This window comes from Plasmodium coatneyi, chromosome 11 (genome assembly GCF_001680005.1).
Source record: "Plasmodium coatneyi strain Hackeri chromosome 11, complete sequence".
Lineage (NCBI taxonomy): Eukaryota > Apicomplexa > Aconoidasida > Haemosporida > Plasmodiidae > Plasmodium > Plasmodium coatneyi.
The window spans coordinates 2021223-2044123 of record NC_033566.1 but is presented as its reverse complement, the minus strand read 5'-3'; the positions used below and the strand labels follow the sequence as shown (position 1 = coordinate 2044123).

General features: G+C 35.8%; 2 protein-coding genes across 2 annotated transcripts; both read left to right on the top strand.

Annotated features, from left to right (window-relative positions):
* Positions 1–7369: 7369 nt before the first annotated feature.
* On the top strand, positions 7370–8691 carry PCOAH_00036000 (Uncharacterized protein; the record flags this gene model as incomplete). The annotated part of the gene is made up of 4 exons (XM_020060391.1): positions 7370–7399; positions 7539–8192; positions 8307–8405; positions 8539–8691. 4 exons carry the CDS (start codon positions 7370–7372, stop codon positions 8689–8691), a joined length of 936 nt encoding a protein of 311 aa, XP_019915699.1.
* Positions 8692–19942: 11251 nt separating this feature from the next.
* PCOAH_00035990 (SICA antigen) lies at positions 19943–22603 on the top strand (the record flags this gene model as incomplete). Its single annotated transcript, XM_020060390.1, has 4 exons — positions 19943–20897; positions 20952–21065; positions 21390–21583; positions 22178–22603. 4 exons carry the CDS (start codon positions 19943–19945, stop codon positions 22601–22603), a joined length of 1689 nt encoding a protein of 562 aa, XP_019915969.1.
* Positions 22604–22901: the final 298 nt, after the last annotated feature.

Genomic DNA, 22901 nt, shown 5'->3' with positions numbered 1-22901 from the left:
TAATTGAAGTGTGTACACTGCAATTCTAATTTCAACAATGATATCAGTTATTTCCTCCTGAAGGTATCATATTATTTGTCCATTATAATAGAGTGTACATTCTCCAGACGCAATATACTCCACACGCAGTATTCTACGCGTAGTATTCTACACGCAATACTCTATACACGTTGCGCAGGGCAATATCGTAAATTATAGATGGTGGTAGTTGCCACACCGCCCCCCTTAAGAAAGGAGGAAGGAGATAGACAGGTTCCACTATGGGTGGGCCCCCATGGTAAGAATAGCCCCTGCTAGGACATGACTAATATAGACCACTCTGCTAAGGAATAGTAGGAATTCCTAAAAGTTCCCTTTACTACAGTTGGTTCCGGAAGTGCAGGAACATTCTTCCTTTCTCCTGCCTGCACTACTTAAGGAAAATCATGAATATGGGACATCATTTATTCCAGATCATAGTACTCATATATATTTCAGAACAGGAGTGTACGTATATGTACCTTTACTGTTAGCACGAGATGTGTATGTGTGTGTATGTTTGTTTGTTTGTGTATATGCACATATTAGTAACAGTTTTATGTGTATAATATATTAAGGGAATAGTAAAATAATGAAGTGGAGGTTAGAAGATGAAAGGAAAGAGTAACATATTGGGGACATTCTTAAAAGTTGTAAGGTTCCCCTATATTATACGAAGAATATAACTCAACTTTTTTTTCGTACACTTAAATATTTCTTTATTCTTTTCTATATATCCGATTTAAGAAGGGTAACTATTGGCCGCACCTCTATAGTTCTATTTAGGGAGGAATGCACAATATGCATTATTTCCTCTGTAGAAAAAAAGAAACGACATGAATATAAGAGGGTAGGAATGCGGAACAACAATGAACCTACACTTCTTCCTTCCTTTAAGGAATGATTACCACGTCCGTTAAATATTCAAAACAAATATAAAGGAGGAGCAAGTTAGAATAAGTTGTAATAATTATAATCCTATTTCTGCATATTTATATATATATATAAACTGTGCATATGAATCATTTTATTGGAACAAAATTAATATTTAAACAGACACAGGAAGGAGCCAGCAGAATTTATATGTTAAAGGGAGGAAATCGTAAAAAAGTACTATAAAGAGAAAGGAAGGCTATAATACTATAGTAAGAAACAATATATATAGAACATGGTAGGGAAAGTGTTTTCTGTCCCTTATTGAAATAAAAAAACAGAGAAAAAAGAAAGAACAATAACGTAACATGAATATATATGTAAAACATAATCTACATTAAAAAGAAGAGAGAGAAGGAACAGCTTAGGTAATACAATTTATATTTTATGTAGAGAAGTTATTTGTAGTGTACTCACCAGAAAGGAAAAGAATGAAAAAAAAAAGGAAGGGAATGGAAAGAAAATTATTATTATTGAATGATTATAGAAGGAAGGGAGGAAGTGTACATGAAGGAGTGTTCTTACAAGAGCGCATATTGTATTTTTTTCTATACAAAACTAATGCAATTCTCTCTGGTGAAAAAATTTGCCTGTATCTTGCTCCTAAAATAACGTCACTTCAATGAGTATAAATTGATATACACATTTAAAAAGGGGGGAAGAATGTACTATGCATATTCATGAACTATACTATACTATATATGTGTGATCAATTTTTTAATGGCCACTCTCCCCTTCCTCCAAAAAAAAAAAAACAATAAAACATAAAATAAGCAATGTACCTACATATACACACATATATATGAAAATTCTTTTTATCCAAAGAGGGGAAGGGTACATGCACATTATTATATGTATATGTAGAAGCTAAGGCGTGTAAGTAGTAACATAATGTTCTCAATAATCACGCATAATCGAACCATATGGAGCATGCATAAAGAAGAAACGTGTATAGAAAATTGTAAGTTCCATTTTTCTTTTCTTCTCCTTTATTTCATGTTATTTCCTGCTTATTTATTCCTACATTTTTACCCTTAATTATACAAATATGTGATGATTGAATATATATGAGCATAATATGTTATCATTGTTCAAGGAACTGTGCAATATATATATAAGGGAAAAGAATAGGAGTTTGGTGTATGTTTAATATTTATAATTAAGAAGCAAACAGAATTCTCACCTTTTCCTTTATTTCGATAAATGTGTGAGCACATGTGTAAAGAAGTTCTAACTTAAATTTACATTACATATACATAGAAGAATCTACACATAAACCATGGCAGGAACAGGGCGGAAGGTAATTTTTTACGTAAATCACATGTGTACGGATTATGCGTTGGGCATTATGTATATAATATAATGGGAATATGGAAGCATATGTACTTCACTAAATTACATTTGTAGGACCAACTGCTGGACAGTTTACCTTCAAAATTGGAGTACTATAATAAGTTCGACAGAGACCCAAGGTATTGTATGTATTTTACGAATGCTGATTTCGAGGATGATATAAAAAGGAAGCTCCAGACGTATCCAGGAATTCAGGGTGATATTAAGAAAATTACGGAAGCGCTGTGTTACGTATCCCACATGAAGGAAAAGAAAAAGGCCGACGGGGATCTTTGCCATTTTTTCGATTTTTGGTTAAGAAATATATTGTTAAAAAAAGTACCAGCTAGTTCATCAGAAATTATAAGTACAATTTATGATGAATGGAAGAATTTAGATAAGGAAAATTGGTGTAATAGTACACACGAGGAAGTTCCTGAAGACCTTTTCAATCAAAGGAAAGAAGTACTTGCTTACTATAAGGACTACGATACTATACAACGGGATTTTAGAGATTACGGATCTACCTGCGGATCTGCATATGACAAGCATCTAAAGGCCATTAAAACAGCATGTACTACTGTAATTGCAGATTGCCAACAGAGAAAGACGGATCATCCAAGTGATCCATATTGTGCCTGGTTTAATACAAAAAGTAAAGATTACTGTGATTCGAGCAAACTATCAGAACTAACATGTAAACCCAAACCGAACCCCAATCCAAACCAAGCTGGTAGTAGTGGTTCTTTTTCCGATGCCGATTTAGCAGATGGTGTCTCTGGTGGAGAAGGAAAGGGTGGTAGTGACGGTGGTGGTAGTCACAGAAAAGAAGGGGAGGAAGCTGATGGAAGTGCTGTTATACCTGGTGCTGTGTCTGGTGGACTCGCTGCAATAGGACTTCCTGCCATGGCATATTTTTTTTACAAGTATAAATCACACCTCTTCTTCCTTAAGGGGAATAACCACTCTGCGGCAGGAATGAGCGGAAGGAGAAGAAAAAGATCAATCATTCACCACGATTTGAACTCATCATTATCAGAAGACGACGACACGTTAACAACAATAACTTCGTCCGAATATTCTATTCCATACACTACTTCATCATCCACCAGATGATCATCATCCCTATAGAGGGGTGAATAACTCCATAAGTGGGTATCTCAAAATGGTAAACATAATATGTTATGCACATTTTTTTTTTTTTTTTTGGTCATGTGAATGAATTATTCATAATGTACTCATAAAAAAAGGAAAATTTAAGAAAAAAGAGGAGAAGGAACAAATTATTATTATTTAAAGAACGATTATAAACAAGGAAAAAAAAAAGGTCATATTTGGGTGGGGGAAGTGCTTACTCTATAAAGGGATACGGGTGCACACACATAAAATTCTTTTTTCTTCCCATTTTTTATATATATATAATTCATACAACTTTTCCAAATGTTCTATATATATATTCTCACTTAATTTAAAAATTATATGCTCTTCTTCATTAAATATTTATGAATAAGTATGCACACACTTCCGCAAAAGTGGGATGGGGAGGGGAGGACATTGAGCACACATACATATAGTCAACTGTGCAATATACATGCATATGTGGTAACAATTTTTTTTTTTTAAATGAACACCTTTAAGTATAATAATGCATATATAAAATACTACATGTTTGAAAAATTATTTTTTTAAAAAAGGGGAAAAAATAACATACGTACGTACTTTATAATGGAAACATGTGAACATTAGTGTACTACTCCAAACGGTCAAATGTGGAACATAGTACACTAATATAGTAGGTACAAAAGTGAAGAATAAATGAAAATGAAAGTGCTGATTTTTTCTTCTTTTTCACGCTGTTATTGCAGTGTACCCATTAATACTTTTTTCCATCTTAATTACATATGCATATAATGATTTAATATATATACAGTGTAGTACCACTGTTTGAAAAATTTAAGCAATGTGTTTCGTTGCACGAAGAAAAAGAATCAAAATTTTGGGTATATGTATCTGTGCACAGTTGTAATAGAATGGAAAGCATTTCTATACCTACACCTATTCTAAGTCCATATGAATAATTTTGAATGTAAATTTATTGTACATATGTAGGAAGTTACATATATGAACAACAATGAGCGTAAGGAAAGAGAAACAATGACCACCCACATCCATCCCGCCTTCAGAAGGAGGGGTGGTGGTAGCAAGTGGGATGGAATATATGTGTGGAATATATATGTCCATATATACATGTATATATATATATAACTATATATATGTGTATATGTATGTGCGCACCCTTTCCCCTACCAATTATTCATATTTATAGGAGTACGATGTGAATCAATTCCCTTCAAAGGAAGTATATGAAAGATTAAACCATCACCATGCGGAATGTGAGGACTCGAATTTCGCACAAGAAATAAGGTCTATATTGAAGAGAGCTCAAATATCGGATGAAATTATTGACAAAATCATAAGCACACTCTGTTTTGTAAGTAAAATGGAGGATAAGGAAGATGGGTATAATGAGGAGCAGTGGTACTTCTATTATTGGATGGGTCAAGTACTGCTCCAGAATCCTGGAATAGAGCCATTCCATAAAGTTATGAACGATTGCAAGAACAAAATTTTAACTAATCAAAGAGAATATAATTGTGAATTCCTGCACACCTATGACAATATTAAAATATTCGAAGCATTTAAAAGAATGTTCGATTATTCCCATGACAAAGACACCATAGAAACGAAATTTAAAGGTGGGAGTGTACCATGCCCTAATGAATATCAACCATACTTGAGGAAAGTATGGCATGCTTATAGAAGTATGCGTATGGAATGTAACAGTAATAAGGAGAAGTATAGTGAATGGTGTCAAAAATTTCATGCATGGCATGAGAATTACGCGAATACGAGTGAATTAGAGTTCAAATGCGAACTAGAAAATAAGACCGACCAGCCACAAAGGGACGGTAGTACAGAATCACTTACAGGTTTACCACTGTCCTATACTACCACCACCACTGTTATATCTTCCATACTTCCCATAGCAGTGGGATTACCAACAATGGCGTTCCTATTGTACAAAGTGAGTATACAATTATAATAGAGCTATACATATATATGTACTTACACATTCCCATGCTTCCCCCTCACTTCCTTTCCTTCCATTCACCCATACCACCTCCATCGTCCTTCCTTTCCTTAGTATGATCTTTTACCTTCTTGGCTTGGTAACAAATTTGGAGGAAACATGGGAGGCAGGAACAGGAGAGGGAGATCCACCATCCAACGCAACTTGGATACCCTTACGGAATACACCTCAACAGAGAACGGTTCAACAATAGGAGGTTCTACCACAACAGATAATTCTTCCACAACAATGGACTTGTCAACAGAAGACAATTCATCTTTATTTACTACTACACCGTACACTACTACTGTACCTAGAAGTGGAAGGGGAAGAGCAAATAATAATAATAATGGTAGAAGAACACAACATAGAAATATACGTTACGGACGCATGTAATGCACCATTGGATGTAACACATTCGGAATGTGATGGCTACTGATCCTCCAGGGGAAGGGGGAAGGGGGGTGGAAGGGAGGTTGTTTAGGGGTGATGGTTGTTGTGATTGTGGTGGTCGAACTACTACAGCAGTTGATATAGGTCTAACTATTACAGCAGTTATGGAAGTGAAACTACTGTAGTTGTTATGGAATAAGGTAAGGAAGAGAGAATGGAATTTTATAAGGAATGTACACAAAATGTCAAATGTAATATCCATGGCGGAAGATAATTCTACTCGATATACCTCATCCCATGAATATTCCATACACAACAGCAATATATATTCCATACATGCTTAATAGATGTTCACGCGGCTACTTTAAAAAATGTCACTTATTAAATAAGTTAGCATTTGGTAATAGTAGTAGGAAAATGCTTCTTGCACAAGGAATTTGAAATATTTAAGTACTAAATATATGCGGGAGCAATGATAAGGCACACAACTATTTCTTATATTCGAATTATTGTGTATGCATAATACTTGAAAATTTTTTTTCCTTTTTTCCCTTTTTTCTGTGAATGAACTTTTATTTTAAAGGAACACATATATTTTTTATGACCACATTAGAATATATTTTAATTCTATAGAATACGTAAAAAATCTCCGGCGTACAGTCAAAAAGAACTTCGGTCCTGCGTGCACTTGCTAACAGGAAAGAAAAAAAAAGAAGGAGCGGTCCTCTGCCGTCGTGGAAAAAAAAAAAAAAAGATTTTCTCTCTCTCTTTTACCGGTTCCGCGCGTATGCATGAGCAGAGGAATCGCATGGGCTTGAATCATATAAACAGGGACCATATGAAAAAGAGAAAACGGAAACAAAAAAAATATACGAATTTCCCCTGGCTCCCCTCTTCTATTTCTAACAATGCTGTAGAAATGTTCACAGAAAGAAAAAATTATTCCTATAAAACAATTAAATTCAGCACACCCTAAAACGGTGCTCTTCATATTTTTATGTTGTATATGAATATTCCTTCACCATTTTTAAAAGGGGGGCTCATGCGGTTCTATTTCTTCATGTAACTACTACTCCAACATTTTGAACAGTGTTCTGTTGTTCCGCATGGGAGAAAAGTATTTATTGGACCCTCTACCTAGGATCGCAGCTTCACATATTCTTTATATATCGGAGCTTCAAAATAATTATACAATCCATTAACTATAATTATTCTAAGCTAAATTTTAAAATTAGTGCAGTGATAATTCATTCCTATGAGAAAAGGAATGTTAAATTTTTTGCACTAAACGTCTGCTCCTACTTATGTTGTGTATAAATTACTCCTGAACTTATCTACATATTTCTTCCATATTAAAGTGTTCCCGAAGGGTGTGGACTACACATTACATATAAAATATAAGATACTGTACTTACTCTAATTTTATTCCGCAGAAAAACTTATAAGATCAAAAAGTACCTTATGTACATATTCCATATGAGGAATGTATCCTCTACATTATATGTCCTGAAAAATAGTGAATAAAGCAAGTACAAATCCTTTTTTAAAATTCTACATCAGATCATGGCGACTGGACCAAATGGAGCTGCTAATGTTATTTACATTTTCATTCATTGTGATACATAACAAGCAAATATTTCCTTCAATTCATTGCATTATTTCACGTAAGGCATATTACCGATATTTGTACAATACAGTCATTTATTTATGTTACACACTTTCCCTCATGTAGGGATCTACCAAAACGCATGAAATGCGTTTACCATCAAAAGTAATTTATGATAAATTGGAAAGTAACGATTTTGACGTGAACACAGAATATAAGGAATGTGACAACATAGCACTTAATGGTGCAAATGAAGGAAAACTTAAAGAAATTTGTAACAAGTCCTTAACATTCATAAAAACATCTGCACTATGGGATCTTGAAGAAGATGGTTATGACGTCTGCTTGCAAGTAAATTATTGGTTATACGATATATTAACCGGAATTTATGGTTCCGACGGTACTGTAAATATTGAGGACACCTTCCGTAAAATCCAGCATGCCCTAGGAGAAAATATGAAGACGAAAGAAGTAAAACATAATAATGAAAAATGTAAGCTGGATTTTAATATTTTTAAGGAAGCATATTGGAAGAAGAGAAGGGAATTATATGAGTATTATGTTGATCATAAATATCTCAAATTTATGGCTACAGACTATGAAGACCTTAATAAATGCACATATTATAATAAAATTAAAGAAAAACAAGAATTATTTAATTATTTCCATTTACTCTGTGAACACGGACAAAATAAATACCGAAAATTTTGCACAGATGTCAAGTCCCATAATCCTGCTCTAATATTACCCACATTACCATGTCACAGTAAAATGGGACAGGTAATAGCTCTTACTGCACATAAATAAAAAAATTCTTAAATGAAGGAATTCCCAAATGCAGGGATTTTCGCACTTTCATTATTTACACACACCCCCTTTTTAACCGACTTTTAGGCCCATTGGCTATTTGGAAATTCCGAAACCGGAATGCAAGTTACTCTTGGAACACTGCGTGTTGCCGCAATTTTCCTAATTGCCGCTTTACTATATAGAGTAAGCACATATTTTCTCCCTAAAAAGCATACATCATTACTATTGTATGAATTGGTAAATAATTTCCACAACATACATAATAATAATAAATATATTACACATGTCTAATTCTAACTCTTTCTACATATATCAGTATACACCCGTTGGTCCTTGGATTCGTGAGCACCTTCGTGGTAGAACAAATAGAAGGAGGAGGGCCATGGATGAAGTTTCATTGTATACAGAAGAAACAGATAGTATATTTTCGGATGACACATCCAGCTATATATCCTATCAATCTCTATAATTCTTATTATTAGGAAATTATATTATTAATGGAGCTCAGGTGTATATAGTATTAATATTTGCAGCATATTTAAGACCAAACAAGGAGCCGAAAAATGTGGAAATAATAAAGGACCTTTTTATAGTTCAAAATATAGGAAAAAATAATAATATAAAAAAAGTTGCTAAAAAAATTAAAGCACAAATATGTACACGGTACATATAACGTACTGCATATTTCTATAATAACACTAATTTATATAAATGTTCGTCCACTTCTATATTAGAATATCATACTCTATCATTTTGTGTTGCAATATTTAATTAACGCATATATGTACAATTCATTAAAGTACACACATTAATTTGTGCATTCTAGTACCATTTCATTTTTTCTTACGTGTACGAGAAGGGTATTACATTTAAGTGGTACAGTTGCCACAATACTATGAGTTCATTACTCAATATAAAAGTCTCGTGTAGACATATTAAACTTAATTCGTATTCTTTTCTAATTGGTAAAAAGCAAATTAAGAAGTAACATTAATAGCATGATCTCCTCTATACATTTACCATTTAATAATGAGCATAAAATGTGGAATGAAAATATAGAAGTCTTGCTCTACAATATTAGAAAGAACGAGTGCATCCATATTCTTTCATATGAAGGATATATATATATGTATCCAAAATGTCATAAATTCCAACTACGTTTGTGAGTGATACGCAGTTTCATAATTACGACGTTACTCTAGATTAACATATTATGTAGATAGTGGACCAAGTACAGTTTTGCCCATTTTATTGTTCTTATATATATGTTTTTTTTTTTCTTCTTTTATCCCCTTCAAGTAATGATTTTTTTCCTTCTTATGGGGGGGATGGTTGTTTTTTTACCTAAATATGATTTTAAACAGTAGGTGGTTCCCCTTCCCCTTCCTTTTCAACATCACCTTTTCACCTTCCACCTAACAATCTTCCTTCCTGCACATCACCCTATGGATATCGCCACTTTTTTCCTTTCATACCACTTAAAGATGTTATCACTTCTTCGCACATGTGTACATAACTTATATAATGCCTAAGAATACCACTAATGCTACGGGGACAGAGCACATTAATTGACGTGCAAAGGTATTAATGAAGGAAAGTAGGGATATTCCAGGAGCCCGGGGAATAGATGTAATCGCATTTTTATTACTAAATTGAGGTGTCTTTTCATTAAATGTAGCATTTTTCCCCTTCTCCTTTTCTTCTTTAAATATGTCCATTAGTGATGATTGATAGTGAACATAGTCGTTATTTCGCTCCTCAAAAAGAGTGTCTACACTACCAGTAAATGTGGATAGGTTATCATCATGGTCATCAAAGTTATAATCATCACTTCCACAAACAACACTGCTCGTTTCACTACCATAACGAGCAGTGGTAGGTTCACTACCAACGAAACCCTCATCTTCAACATCATAGACACTTCTGGGGTCAGTATTCCTTGCAGCACCAACGATACTATCTAATTCACTACCATAACCATAATACTTATTATTAAAAAAGTTGTAGCCACTTTGATCTGTAATTACTGTCCACTGCGCTTGGTAAGTTTTGCAAGGGGGCAGCAATAAAAGCAGCAGCAGTTTGTATTCGCGTTCCCGCTTCGCCATTTTCCATAATACATGAATATGTGCACAATAATGGTATATACTTTATAATGCTACTTCTTCCTTCTTTCCTTCCTTCCTTAGACCCCCTCTTTCGTTCCTTAGACCATCCCTTTCCTTCCTTCTCCTTAGACCCTCCGTTCCTTCCTTTCTTAGACCCTTTCCTTCCTCCTCATTAGACCTTCTTTCCTTTCCTTCCCTAGATTCTCCTTTCCCTTCATTTCCTTAGACCCCTTCCTTCCTTTTCCTTAGACCTCTTTTCTTTCATCCTCAGACCCTCCTTCCTTCCATAGACCCTTCTTTCCTTTCTTAGACCCCTCCTTCCTTAGACCCTTCCTTTCTTCCCCCCTTAAACCACCTCCTTTTTTCCTTCCTTAGATCACCTCTTTCCTTTCCTCCTCCCTTAGACCCCTCCTTCCGTTCCTTCTTTCCATTATTTTTTCTTTCCTCATTCTTTCTTTCCTTCTTCCCTCCTCAGTGCATGTGCACATACATTGAACGTAGTAATCTATGTACACATTACATTACTTCCTTCCTCCTGCATTTATTTTTTTTTTATCATCACCATTATATATTACAATAAATAGCTGTATAAATGATGGTGCGAAGAATGATAATGAGCATGGTAATATGTATATATGTAATTATCCAATATATGTAATCATCCATATGTATGAGCTAAAAATAAGAATACCCCTCCTAAAATACTAATAACGCTGTATGATCGTAACACTTTGTGCTCTAAGTGTTAATGCCCTACAGCTGAAGGAAGAACATTCCATGGCCCCCTTTAAAAAATATATATACAGGTAAAAGTATACAAGCACAAAAATTTTGTTATTCCTTCCCTTTCCTTTCTCTTCCTTCCCCTTCCCTTTTAAACACCATTATATACAGAATTCGTAGGGGTGAAAATTTTTTTGAGCGTGTATATATATAAGTGCAGAACTTAAAATGTAGGTAGTTTACACTTATTACACCGTCAGAAGAAGAAGGATGCGACATACTACTGGAGAGTGTGGGTCACTCTCTTTGTGGAACGTTGACTACACTTTATTTAACTTAATAATTTTTTGAAATAACATAATGTGCAATGAAATCGATTTTTTTTAATTATTACAAATTATTATCATAACACCTTCCACATATGTATTATTATTTACATGCTAATAACAATTTCTAATTTTAATTTTAAAATTTAAAAAAATAAAAAAGTTTACATAGAAAGTTGCACTTTCACACCCGTACACAAACACATCTATAGTGAAAAAGAAGCTGCAGCGGTATATATCTCGCGCGCGCAAAATACTACTGAATTAACATTCTGTATTCGCAGAAAAGAATAATCACATAATCAATAAATATAAATAAAAAAAAAGTAAATATCGCCACTTCAAACCTTTTTCATATTAGAAAAAAAGAAGAAGGAAGCAAAAACAAAAAAATGGCACCATTCCCTGCGAAGCTACTCATACTTACCAGTACCTTATTCTTGTGGGCACCATATCCCAACTACGTAATATAAGAATAACTGTTACACACCTATATAAAAAAAAAATATTTGGCGCACATATTTAATATAATTAGCTCTTATCTTTTTATTAAGAATACAAAGGGAAGAGAGAAAAAAAAAAATTTTTCCCTTCCTTCCACCGACCCACCCCTAACACAACCTTCCTTACCCCCTTCTTTTTTTTTAGGTGAGTGCATTAAGCACATCATCCAAGGGTGTAGAAACGCAGAAGAGAAGTACCACCCCTGGTATGGGTGTAAGAACACTAAAATCCAAGTGGAGTGATGATGGTACATCAAACAACAAGAACGATGACAACGTCCCTTTACCGAAGGAAAGAATAGACGCTTTCTTTGATCAGAACGATAAAAAATTATATCACCGACTCAATGCAGCAAGAAGTGGTAACAATGATAAAAAGGAACGTCCCAAAATGGATAATGATGGTGCTTCCTGTCACCCCTTTTGGAAGAATCGTCACCACTCCGATGCAATAGACCGCTCTTTGGACAGCAGTTCCTCCATGGACAGTTCCATGGACAGCAGTTCCTCCATGGACAGTTCCATGGACAGCAGTTCCTCCATGGACCGTTCCATGGAAAGTGTTCATTCATTGTCTACAAGATGCAGTTCCATGGATAGCAGTTCCTCCATGGACAGTTCCATGGAAAGCATTCCCATGGATAGTCTCTTTGAGGAGCGAAGTGATGACTATCATTATGATGATTATTCAACAACACCATATAGAAGAAATAAAGCACAAAAAAATGAAAGAAGAATAGGGGAATTCCATCCCCCAGGGGTATTCCCACCCAAGGAATTCCAACCCAGGGGATTCCAACCCAGAGAATTTCGACCCAGAGAATTTCGACCCAGGGAATTTCCACCCAGGGAATTCCAACCTATGGTATTCCCACCCAGGGGATGTCGACCAAGAGGATTTTTTAATAAATTGTTGTATGCTATAGAAAGAAGATTATGGACAAGAAAAGGGGGAGAATTCCTGTCACCGTTCTTGTCATCACCTCTCGTATTCACCCTTTCCATTTTATATGTATTAGCTCTGTTTTGTATAGGTGTGTTTGTGGTTCTCTCTATAGGTTTACCAACCTATTCGTGGACGAAAAGTGCTTTTGCTATTGTTGCCCTTATTGGATTTGTTTTTTTGCCTCTACGTTTAGGTACAAAATAAACCGCACCAAAGCGTACCAGCAACCGTACCAAACCGTAACAAACCATACCGAACCGTTACAAACCGTTGTTTTGGGGAAGAAAGGATCATTGTTAGGGGTGGAAGGAAGGTTGCGTTAGGTGGGGGCAGGTGGTAGGTGGGTTGTTAGGGTTGTGGTAGGTGGGTTGTTAGGGTTGTGGTAGGTGGGTTGTTAGGGTTGTGGTAGGTGGGTTGTTAGGGTTGTGGTAGGTGGGTTTTTAGGGTTGTGGTAGGTGGGTTTTTAGGGTTGTGGTAGGTGGGTTTTTAGGGTTGTGGTAGGTGGGTTTTTAGGGTTGTGGTAGGTGGGTTGTTAGGGTTGTGGTAGGTGGGTTGTTAGGGGTGGTAGGGTCGAAGGAACGTTGTTAGAGGTGGTCGTAGATGGAAGGAAGGAACCGTTGTTTTGGGGGAAGGAGAACCTTTGTTAGGGTGGTTGGTGGTAGGTGGTAGGTGGGTTGTTAAGTGTGGTTGGTGGAAGGAAGGAACCGTTGTTTTGGGGGAAGGAGAACCTTTGTTAGGGTGGTTGGTGGTAGGTGGTAGGTGGGTTGTTAAGTGTGGTTGGTGGAAGGAAGGTTGTTAGGGTTGTGGTAGGGTGGAAGGAAAGGTAATTATGTGGTAATAGTTGGGTTATTAGATGGTAGGTCGTAGGATGGTACGTGGGTTGTTAGTTGGGTTGTTGGGTGGAAGGAAAGTTGTTGTTGTTTGGGGTGGAAGGAGAACCGTTGTTTTGGGGAAGGTGAACCTTCTTTTGGGGGAGGAAGGGAACCTTCTTTTTGGAAAAATTTTTTTTAATCTAAACAAGAAAAATGTTGCAAATTTAAGGAAAACTTAGAAAAAAAATGTACAATACGTGTGCAATAAATGAGAAAAAACTGTGTAATATAGAGAAAAAGAAGTACCATGGTCCTTTGTGCGCATTAGGCTTTATAGGAGCGACTCAATATTCCTAACGGAAAAATGATAAGTAGTGGTGTATACGTACATATTAATGAATGTGTATATATAATATTTTTGTACGATACCAATAGTTATTATTTTAATTTAATAGTACAAAAATAATTGATAACAGCGGAACATTGTTGTACACTCTCTCCGCATAGCAAAATCGATCATAATATATACACTAAAATCATTCCATTAGCCCCTACACCTAACCTCACCCCCTACACTCCTCAACCCTGCACCCTAAACCCTGAACCTCTAAACACCGCAACACTGTACACCTAAGAAGGAAAAAAAAAACATTGTACCCTCTGAGCACATAAGAAAACTATAATATTCCTTTCCTAACTGCTTTATTTTTTTTTCACCCTTTCTATATCTGAACATTAAAACAACAAATATTTTAAGCACAAACATGCATAATTGCAATATTCTCAAAATATGTGAGCACAATTCGCTCCTTCCATTACACACCGTTAGAAGAATAAGGGAGGGAGTCTGGGGGCGACAATATATAATGAGAGAAAAAAGTGCTCACATTATTTATTTGTTTTTTTTTTTCTATATATAGAAAAAAATACTAATCACATTAATTAATTTTTTTGAAAAAACATAATATAATTATGTCATAAAATCAACATCCTCCATTATTTGGAATTAATATATATTTTTATATATGTATGTATTATTATACGTTCTAATTATTTCTAATTTAAAATATATGTACACACTTATAAAGGAAGAATAACATTCAATCATATGCGCAAATGTATTCATTAGAATTCTATATGAACTCAAAAAAAAAACAATCATAATATAATCCACACATCTATATAAAGAAAGAACAGCGAAACAGCCAAAAAAAAAAAACAAAAAAAAAGAAAAGAAAGAATTGTTTGGACATATTCAGAAAATAAATTTATCATACTTGAAAATAATAAAAGAATAATAAAAAAATGATGCGCTCTGCTAAAATTTTAATATTTATATCCTTCCTATTTCACTCATGGCCATATCCTAACCATCACCACTTCGTAAGATGTTCATAGGAACAGCTGTAGCTGCTGTTGTTACATTTTTTTTTTTTTTTAGAAAATTGACACGACGCACATAATAATTATTATGATTAAAAAGTTTTTACGCTCTTTTCACTAAAAATTGAAATAAAAAGGAGGGTGTGTTGGAAAAAAAAAAATTTCCACCACCCTTAACAACCTTCCAACCTACCACTCCTAGCAACCCTTCCTTACCTCCTTTTTTTTTTTTAGGTGACTGCAGTGGGCACAACAAAGAAAGGTAATAATGGTAAGGGAACTAGGCATAATGATCACCACGTCGATGGAAGTATGAGCACATTATTAACACGTCAAACTGATATACCAACATCGGAAGATGGGGATGAATTTCCCCTTCTTTCTGATTTTAGTAAAGATTCCCTTGGAAATGACATGTTAGAAGAGGAATGCGGAACATTAGAATCCACCACTAACAACAGCAGTCCATCAGCAGGGACACAATGTTCAAAGAAAGGAAATAAAAAAAGGAGTTGTCGTGACCGCTTCCTATGTAGGTTATTTTCTGGAAGAGTTAAGACACACGAATGGATGAATGACTTTCGTGCTGCTTGCGCTTTTGTTTTTTTTGTGGATGAAGAGTCCTATAACCGCGCTTCTTGGTCTTGCTATAACTTCGGAGGATTGTAAATCGCTCATGCCTAGCAGACCTGAAATTATAGTTTATGCAATAATCGGGTTAGTAATCCTCTTTGTGCTCGTACGATTTTGGTTTTCAAACGAAGGAAAAAATTTGTCCAATAAATTATTAAAATGCAAACCATCTGCAGAAGGGCAGGTTGTTTTACTCACAGAGAACAAATCTGAAAAAACTGAATAGTTGGAGGGGGTCGAAGGGAGCATAGCAACTTCTGTATAAGTGTGTGTGTAATATTGTTGCTATCTTGTTATAATTCAGCGCAATAATTCATAAATGAACGTTAAAATAGTTTGTACGATATGTATGGTAGTGCTTGCTCCCTTTATATATTGTTATGTGTAATTTTTTAATTCCCCTATTTTTAAATGAAGACACTTATTATTTCTTTTTCTTTTTCCTTCTTTCCCTTAATATATAAGAGGTTTTTGTGAATTATATTCTATATTTGTCCGTTGTTCCTATATATAATTAATGAACATTTCATTGTTTCATTGTTATATACTTAATGAACCTTTATCATTGATATATATATCTAATGAATATTATTCATTGTTCATTGATATCATAGGAAGTATAAACGTATTATAAAAGGAAGAAAGTGAGGGGAGGGAATCAACCTCTTCCCTCCTTAGACATCTTTCCTTCTTCCTCCTTAGACCTTCCTTCCATGGACTCCCTTCCTTTCCTTCCTCCTTCTGAGATTCTTCCCTTCCTTCCTTCTTAGACCTCCTTTCCTTCCACCCTAACAACCCACCTACCAATCACCTAACAACCTCTTCCTTCCACCAAGCACCTAACACCACCTTCCTTCCATCTACCACTCCTAACAACCTTCCTTCCACCCTAACACCCAACTAACAACCTTCCTTCCACTCTAACACCCAACTAACAACCTTCCTTCCACCGACCACCCCTAACAACCTTCCTTCCAACAACCACCTAACACAACCTTTCATTCTTCATCTGGTGGATGAAGTAGTGTATGGGATTGAATATTCGGACGAAGTTATTGTTGTTAATGTGTCGTCGTCGCCTGATAAGGTGTTAAATTCTCTCCTAAGGGATCTTTCTCTTCTGCTTCCGCTCATTCCTCCCGCAGAGTGCTTACGCTTCCTCAAAAAGAAAGATTTATACTAAAAAAAAAAAAAGAAAGGGGTGTTATGGTTGTTAGGGTGGTAGGTGGTATGTTAGGTGGAACGAAAGTTGTAAGGTGGGTTGTTAGGTGGGTTGTTAGGTGGGTTGTTAGGTGGGTTGTTAGGTGGGTTGTTAGGTGGGTTGTTAGGTGGGTTGTTAGGTGGGTTGTTAGGTGGGTTGTTAGGTGGGTTGTTAGGTGGGTTGTTAGGTGGGTTGTTAGGTGGGTTGTTAGGTGGGTTGTTAGGTGGGTTGTTAGGTGGGTTGTTAGGTGGGTTGTTAGGGTGGAAAGTTTTTAGTGGTGGTAGGTGGAAGGAAGGTTGTTACGTGCGTGGAAGGAAATAGGAAGGTGTAAAGGAGGAAAGGGTAAAGAAGGAATGTTTAAGGAAGAAAAAAAGAAGAAAGAGGTTTGAAGTGAAAAAAAAAAAGAAAAAGAGGTGTTAAGTTAAAACGAAAAAAAAGGAAGATTAAAGGAGAAATGAAAGGAAGGTTTTAAGAAAAAAAACAAAAGAAAAAAGAAAGTGTTTTAAAGGAAAAAAGAAGAAGGGTTTAAAGATGAAAAAGAAAAAAAAAAAAAAAAAGGGAACGTTCATGTAAAAAAATGAAGGTTAAGATGAAGGTAGGATGGTTTAAGGAGAAAGGAAGAAAAGAAGGTACGTATATTTCTCTTTCTTCTTTTTTTGTAAAAGAATGCAGTGTATGTAAGGAAGGAACTGGAAGGTTGTTTCCTCACTTTTCCTTTCTTCTCCCTCTTCTTTTCTTTCTTTTTTTTTTAATAAAAAAATGTATTGTACATAATGAACGAAGGGGGAAGGCTTTTCTTTTTGAAAAGAAAAAAGAAAAAATTAAAAGCAAAAAAATAAAAAAAGGAGGAAAGGCAATTACTTCTTCTTCCTTTTTTTTTTTTTAGAAGAGTGCATTATATATGAATGGAAGGAAGGAGGAATGGTTTCTTTCTTCTTCCTCTTTTTTTCTTCTTAGAAGAATGCAATTGTATAAGGAAGAGAAGGCTGTTTTCCTCCTTCTCCTCTTTTTCTTTAAAAAGAAGTAAAAATTGCATAGGAAGGTTGCTCTTTCTTTAAGAAGAAAGAAGGAAAAAAGTGGAGGGAAAAAAAAATTTAGGGAAAAAGAAAAAAGGTTAAAAAAAGGAAGAAAGAAGAGTTTTAAGGAGAAAGGAAGGGGGTAGTTAAATCTTTCTTCCTTTTTCTTTTAAAGAAGAGGGTAGTGTACAAAAGAAAGGAAGGAAGCTTGCTTCCTATCATTCCATAAGGAAAAAAAGAAAAACGTAAAAGAAGGCACGTGCGGAAACTTTTTACTCCTTCTTAACGAAATATAAGAACATTCCAAAGAGAAAAGAAAATAAAAATTATGGATTAGATCGAATAAAGATATCCTCAGTATGTATTATATATGTGTTTGCATAATGAAGAATGGAAGTAACTGAAAACTTTTTTTGTTGTTCTTCTTCTTCTTTCTGTTTTAAATGAAAATAGAAAGAAAAGAAGAAGAAGAATAAAGGAAGAGCAAAAATGGACAAGGGAGTAAGAATGTTAAAAGGAACCTTCCGTGGACGAATTCATAGAATTCTTATTAATATATAATATTTTAATATAACAATGAATCATATAATGATGAAGTGTAGATCACCATGGATTTCAAATATTTCTCCGAATTCTTGGTGGAATGGATAACAGTGAAGGGCTACAAAACCATAGGGGACTATGTAATATGCCTTGATTTGTGTGGGAAGCTAATATGTTCTGTTGGTATAATTATATATAAGGTGAAGTAGAATGCGTAAATATATATTAACAGGAGTGGGTGTATATATGAATGTTGCCTTCCCACTGCATGCAGGGTAGAATATGGGAAGATGCGCGCAGCATGTTCAATGAAATGATAGAAGTTATAAGTCATGATCAGGATACTATAAATGATCTCTGTTCCGGTGCACCAACCGGGAAACAAGGGACTAGAACCAACACGGACAAGAATTTATGTAAAGTTCTAGTGAAAATGTTATTATATATAAATGGAATAAAAGTTAGTGCATATCGCAACTTAGGGCCTATACAGGAAATAGAGGATGAGGAGAAGGAGAAAGCGTTGAAGTCCTATTTCAGGTGTATAATAGCAAGAGTAAGTATGATAAAGTGGTTCGGGGAACATTGTAGTTTGAGGGAAGTGGAGGAGGATGTAATAAGTGCTGTGGATGCTATGATGGCATTTAGTGAAAGGAAAGGGGAATATAAGAAATGTGAGGAATTGGATTTCGGGAGTATAAGAATAGGACAGAAATACATGTGGCAAGGAATAGAAGAATGGTCAGAGGGAAATACTGAACACATGAGAGGAATAAAGAACATAATAGGAGAAGGAAAAGGATGCACACAGAATAAAAGTTCAAAAGAGACAAAAACAGGGGGGAAGGGGGAAGAAGAACAAAAATTAAAGAAAATATTTGGGGTAAGTAGTACGAATGAATTAGACAAATTAGTTAAGGATAAAGATAAATGGCCGAAGCAGGATTTGCAGGAAGTTTTAACAGTAATACAGCAGGAGAAGGCGAATGTTGGGGAATGGCAGAAAAATATATTAAGGACGGTGGGTGAAAAATTACAGCAGAAGTTACAAGGTTCAGGGGCAGGGTCACCTGTAGCAGTCAAACCAGCTACCGCAGCAAAACCCGTTGCTCCCAAACTAGCAGCAGTACGACCTCCCGCTGCTGCAGTAACACAATCCCAACCAGTATCTCCAACTGATCCATGCTCCTCCTCCCAATCGGAGAAAGAAAAGCAAGCAAGTGAAAAGAAAGGGGCAGATTTAAGAAATGCATGGGAACAAAAGCAGAAGGAGTTCATGAATGGCGGATCATTAGACAAAGTAGGTCGAGTTTAATAGGCACTTCTATGATATTTTTTTTTTAAGGAGGAAAAAAGAAAAAGACAAATAAAAAGACAAAAAAGAATAAATAAATGAATCAATTAAAGGAGTATATGTAGAAAAAAGGAAGGGCCTATTAGGTGAACATATTGAGAAGAATAAGTCTGTTAATTCATATGTCTATTCCTTCGTTTTGCTTATTTTTCAGGTTGAAATAAAGAAGCAAATGGAGGATGACGTGAATAGACTGTTAGGCGAACTGAAAGGTTATATGAACATGGATGAAAAACCGGGATTGATACATCATATATGTGGTGGAATTACGAGGAATGGTAGACACGAAAAAAACCAAATGACCAGAATATGCAAAAGGTTAGTAAGAGTAGTCTACTGGATGGAAAATTGGGACATAAATGGAAAAAAGTGGAAAGACGAAAAAGAGAAAAAGGAAGATGAATGGAAACAGTACCTAAAGTGTATAATAGGGAATAGAGTTATATTAAGAATTTTAGGGAATAAATGTGGAGCTGAGAAAATTATGGAGGTCGTGGCAGGTACGATGGGAGGAAAAGGGAACCGTTTTCCAAGGGGGAAGGAAAGTAAGATGGATTGTAACTGGGTTGGAGAGGCACATATGGGGGATCAGGAAGAGTTAATTGGGGAAACGATAGACAAATGGTTGCAGGAGGAAAGGAAACCCAAAGATGGTATTACAGAGTTAGAGCAGGTAATGCAATGGATGGAGTGTAAAGGAGATGAGAAAGATCAGGAAGAGGCGAAGCAAAAAGGAACTTGCTCTAATGGAAGAATTGTAGACTTATTAGAAGCAGGAAGATCAAAGCAATTACGAGAACTAGTTAATAAGGACCAGCCTGCTACGAAGCCTGCAGACGCACCACCAGCATCACCAGGTACATCCTTAAGATCTGATGAGGACAGTACCTCTGACCCAGTAAAAAAACCAGAGTCAGAGGACACTGTTCAAACACAGGAAGGTAAGGGTACAAAATCTTCCGAAACCACTTCTAAGGATGGGGACTGTCAAAGTGAACAGGGATCTGATAATGTTGAAAATATTGTTAAGTGTCTAGAAGGATCGGATGCTGCGACTATTCCGAAACATAAGGATATTAACGATCCCCATGAAGCCACTGCAGCCACTGGTCCCGTTGGCCAAACAGGTACTCAACCTGCCACTACCATCGTAACAAACATTGTTTCTATTACCACTTCAGGTCCTAATATTAAAGCTACAGAGGAAGGAAGTGTCTCAGGTCATGGTCACCAACAACCCGGTCTCCCTGGCCCTGGTGCTCCAGGGGAGGAAGATCCAACTGCAACTAAGGGGGGTAAGTGTACTTAAGGAATAAACACATTCTATCCAAATGTACTCCTTCCTGCTGCAGAAAAAAAAAAAAAGTAAAAAAATTTAAAAAGTAACAAGTATAAAAAAGTAAAAAAAATTACAAAGTGAAAGAAGTGTAAAAAGAAAGTGTACAAAAAAATTAGGACGGGTAAAAAAAATTACAAAGTGAAAGAAGTGTAAAAAATAAAATAAGGAAGTGTGCACCCGGAAAGGGTGTACATTAAAAAAAAAAAAAAAAGAAAAGGGGAGAAAGAAAAAAAGAGAGAGGAAAATTAATTCAACCATCCTTCCTTCCCTTACTTTTTAGGTACACAGGGTGTATCTGGTCCTGGTAGTACTGGAACGTGGAACCCAGGTTCTTCTGGTACCCGTTCTACAGGAACCTGGAACCCAGGTTCTTCCGATCTAGGTAGTACAGGACACCAGTCTCCTGGTTCTTCTGGACCAAGTTCCACTGGTAATCAAAACACGGGTACTCCAAGACCAAGTGCTGGTGAAGGAGTAAGCAGCAAACCAAAGGGACCACCTCCACCAGGGAAACCTCAAGGACCACCACAACAAGGAGGTAACAAACAAAAAGGTCCACCTCCCCCAGGAAGACCCCAAGGGCCGCCACAAACACCACGAGCAAAAGCAGTTGCTCATTCTAAAGCAAGATCAGCAACACCACGTGGAATTAATCCAAAGGGAGAATGGAATATATGGAATATAAGGGATGCTCTTACCCCATACCTTCCTACCATTCCTGTCCTTATTGGTACTTCTGTTATGAGTTATTTACTTTGGAAGGTAAGAAAAAAAAAAAAAAAAAAATTTTTTTTTCTTTAAAAAGAGCAAATTATACACATGTCTAATAATTATAACTACTCTTCTAATAATAAAATTTCACATTCTAAAAACACACCTATAATAACCTTCCTCCCTCTCACCCCTAACAACTTTACCTTTCACCAACCACCTAACACCACCCTAACAATCTTCCTTCCACCACACCTAACAACCTTCCTTCCACCAACCATGTAAAAACCCAACTACCACCTAACAACTAATAACCTTCCACCTAACAACACACCCTTTCCTTTTTATTCTCTGCAGTATTTTTTCCTCGGTAAAAAAAGACGACGTTACAAAAGAGCACATCAAATCCGTGGTCATCCAACTTTGGAAGAACAACTCCATCATGTGGACGACCAGGCAGATGGTCCACATGAATATACCTTAGTAAAGGAACGAAAACAAGCCAGATCTGCTCCAACAGGAAGAATGAAGGGCCCAATAAAACGGGGTGTTAGTCTTCGCCGTGCTGGTCGTCGTGGTGTTGGTCACCGCACCATTATTGATATTCATTTAGAAGTCTTAGACGAATGTCAAAAAGTGGACCTGCATTCGACGAAGGAGGACTTTTTTGAAGTTTTGGTTCAAGAATTCATGGGAAGCAAGTTTATAGAACAGGAAGACGTTCCTAAGGAACAGGTTCCATGTTCAGATTCCGAATTTAGGGAAGGAAGACATTGTTCCTAAGGAAAAGGATGTTCCATGTTAAGATTCCTGTTTTAGGGACGAAGACTTTGTTCCTCCGGAAAATGTTCCGAAGGAACAGGTCTCATGTTCAGATTCCTTGGTTTAGGGGTGTAATAAATATTTTTCTTTTCTTGTTTTTCTTTGTTAAAAATTTACTTTGTACACTTTCATTAACTCCTTTTTTTTTTTTATTATTTTTGGTATTGTTCTTAGTAGTGTACGAAGGCCCTTGTTATATATCGCACAAGTAGAGGTAAACTGGGAAAAACATATTAATGGAAAAAATTGCACTTGTCAT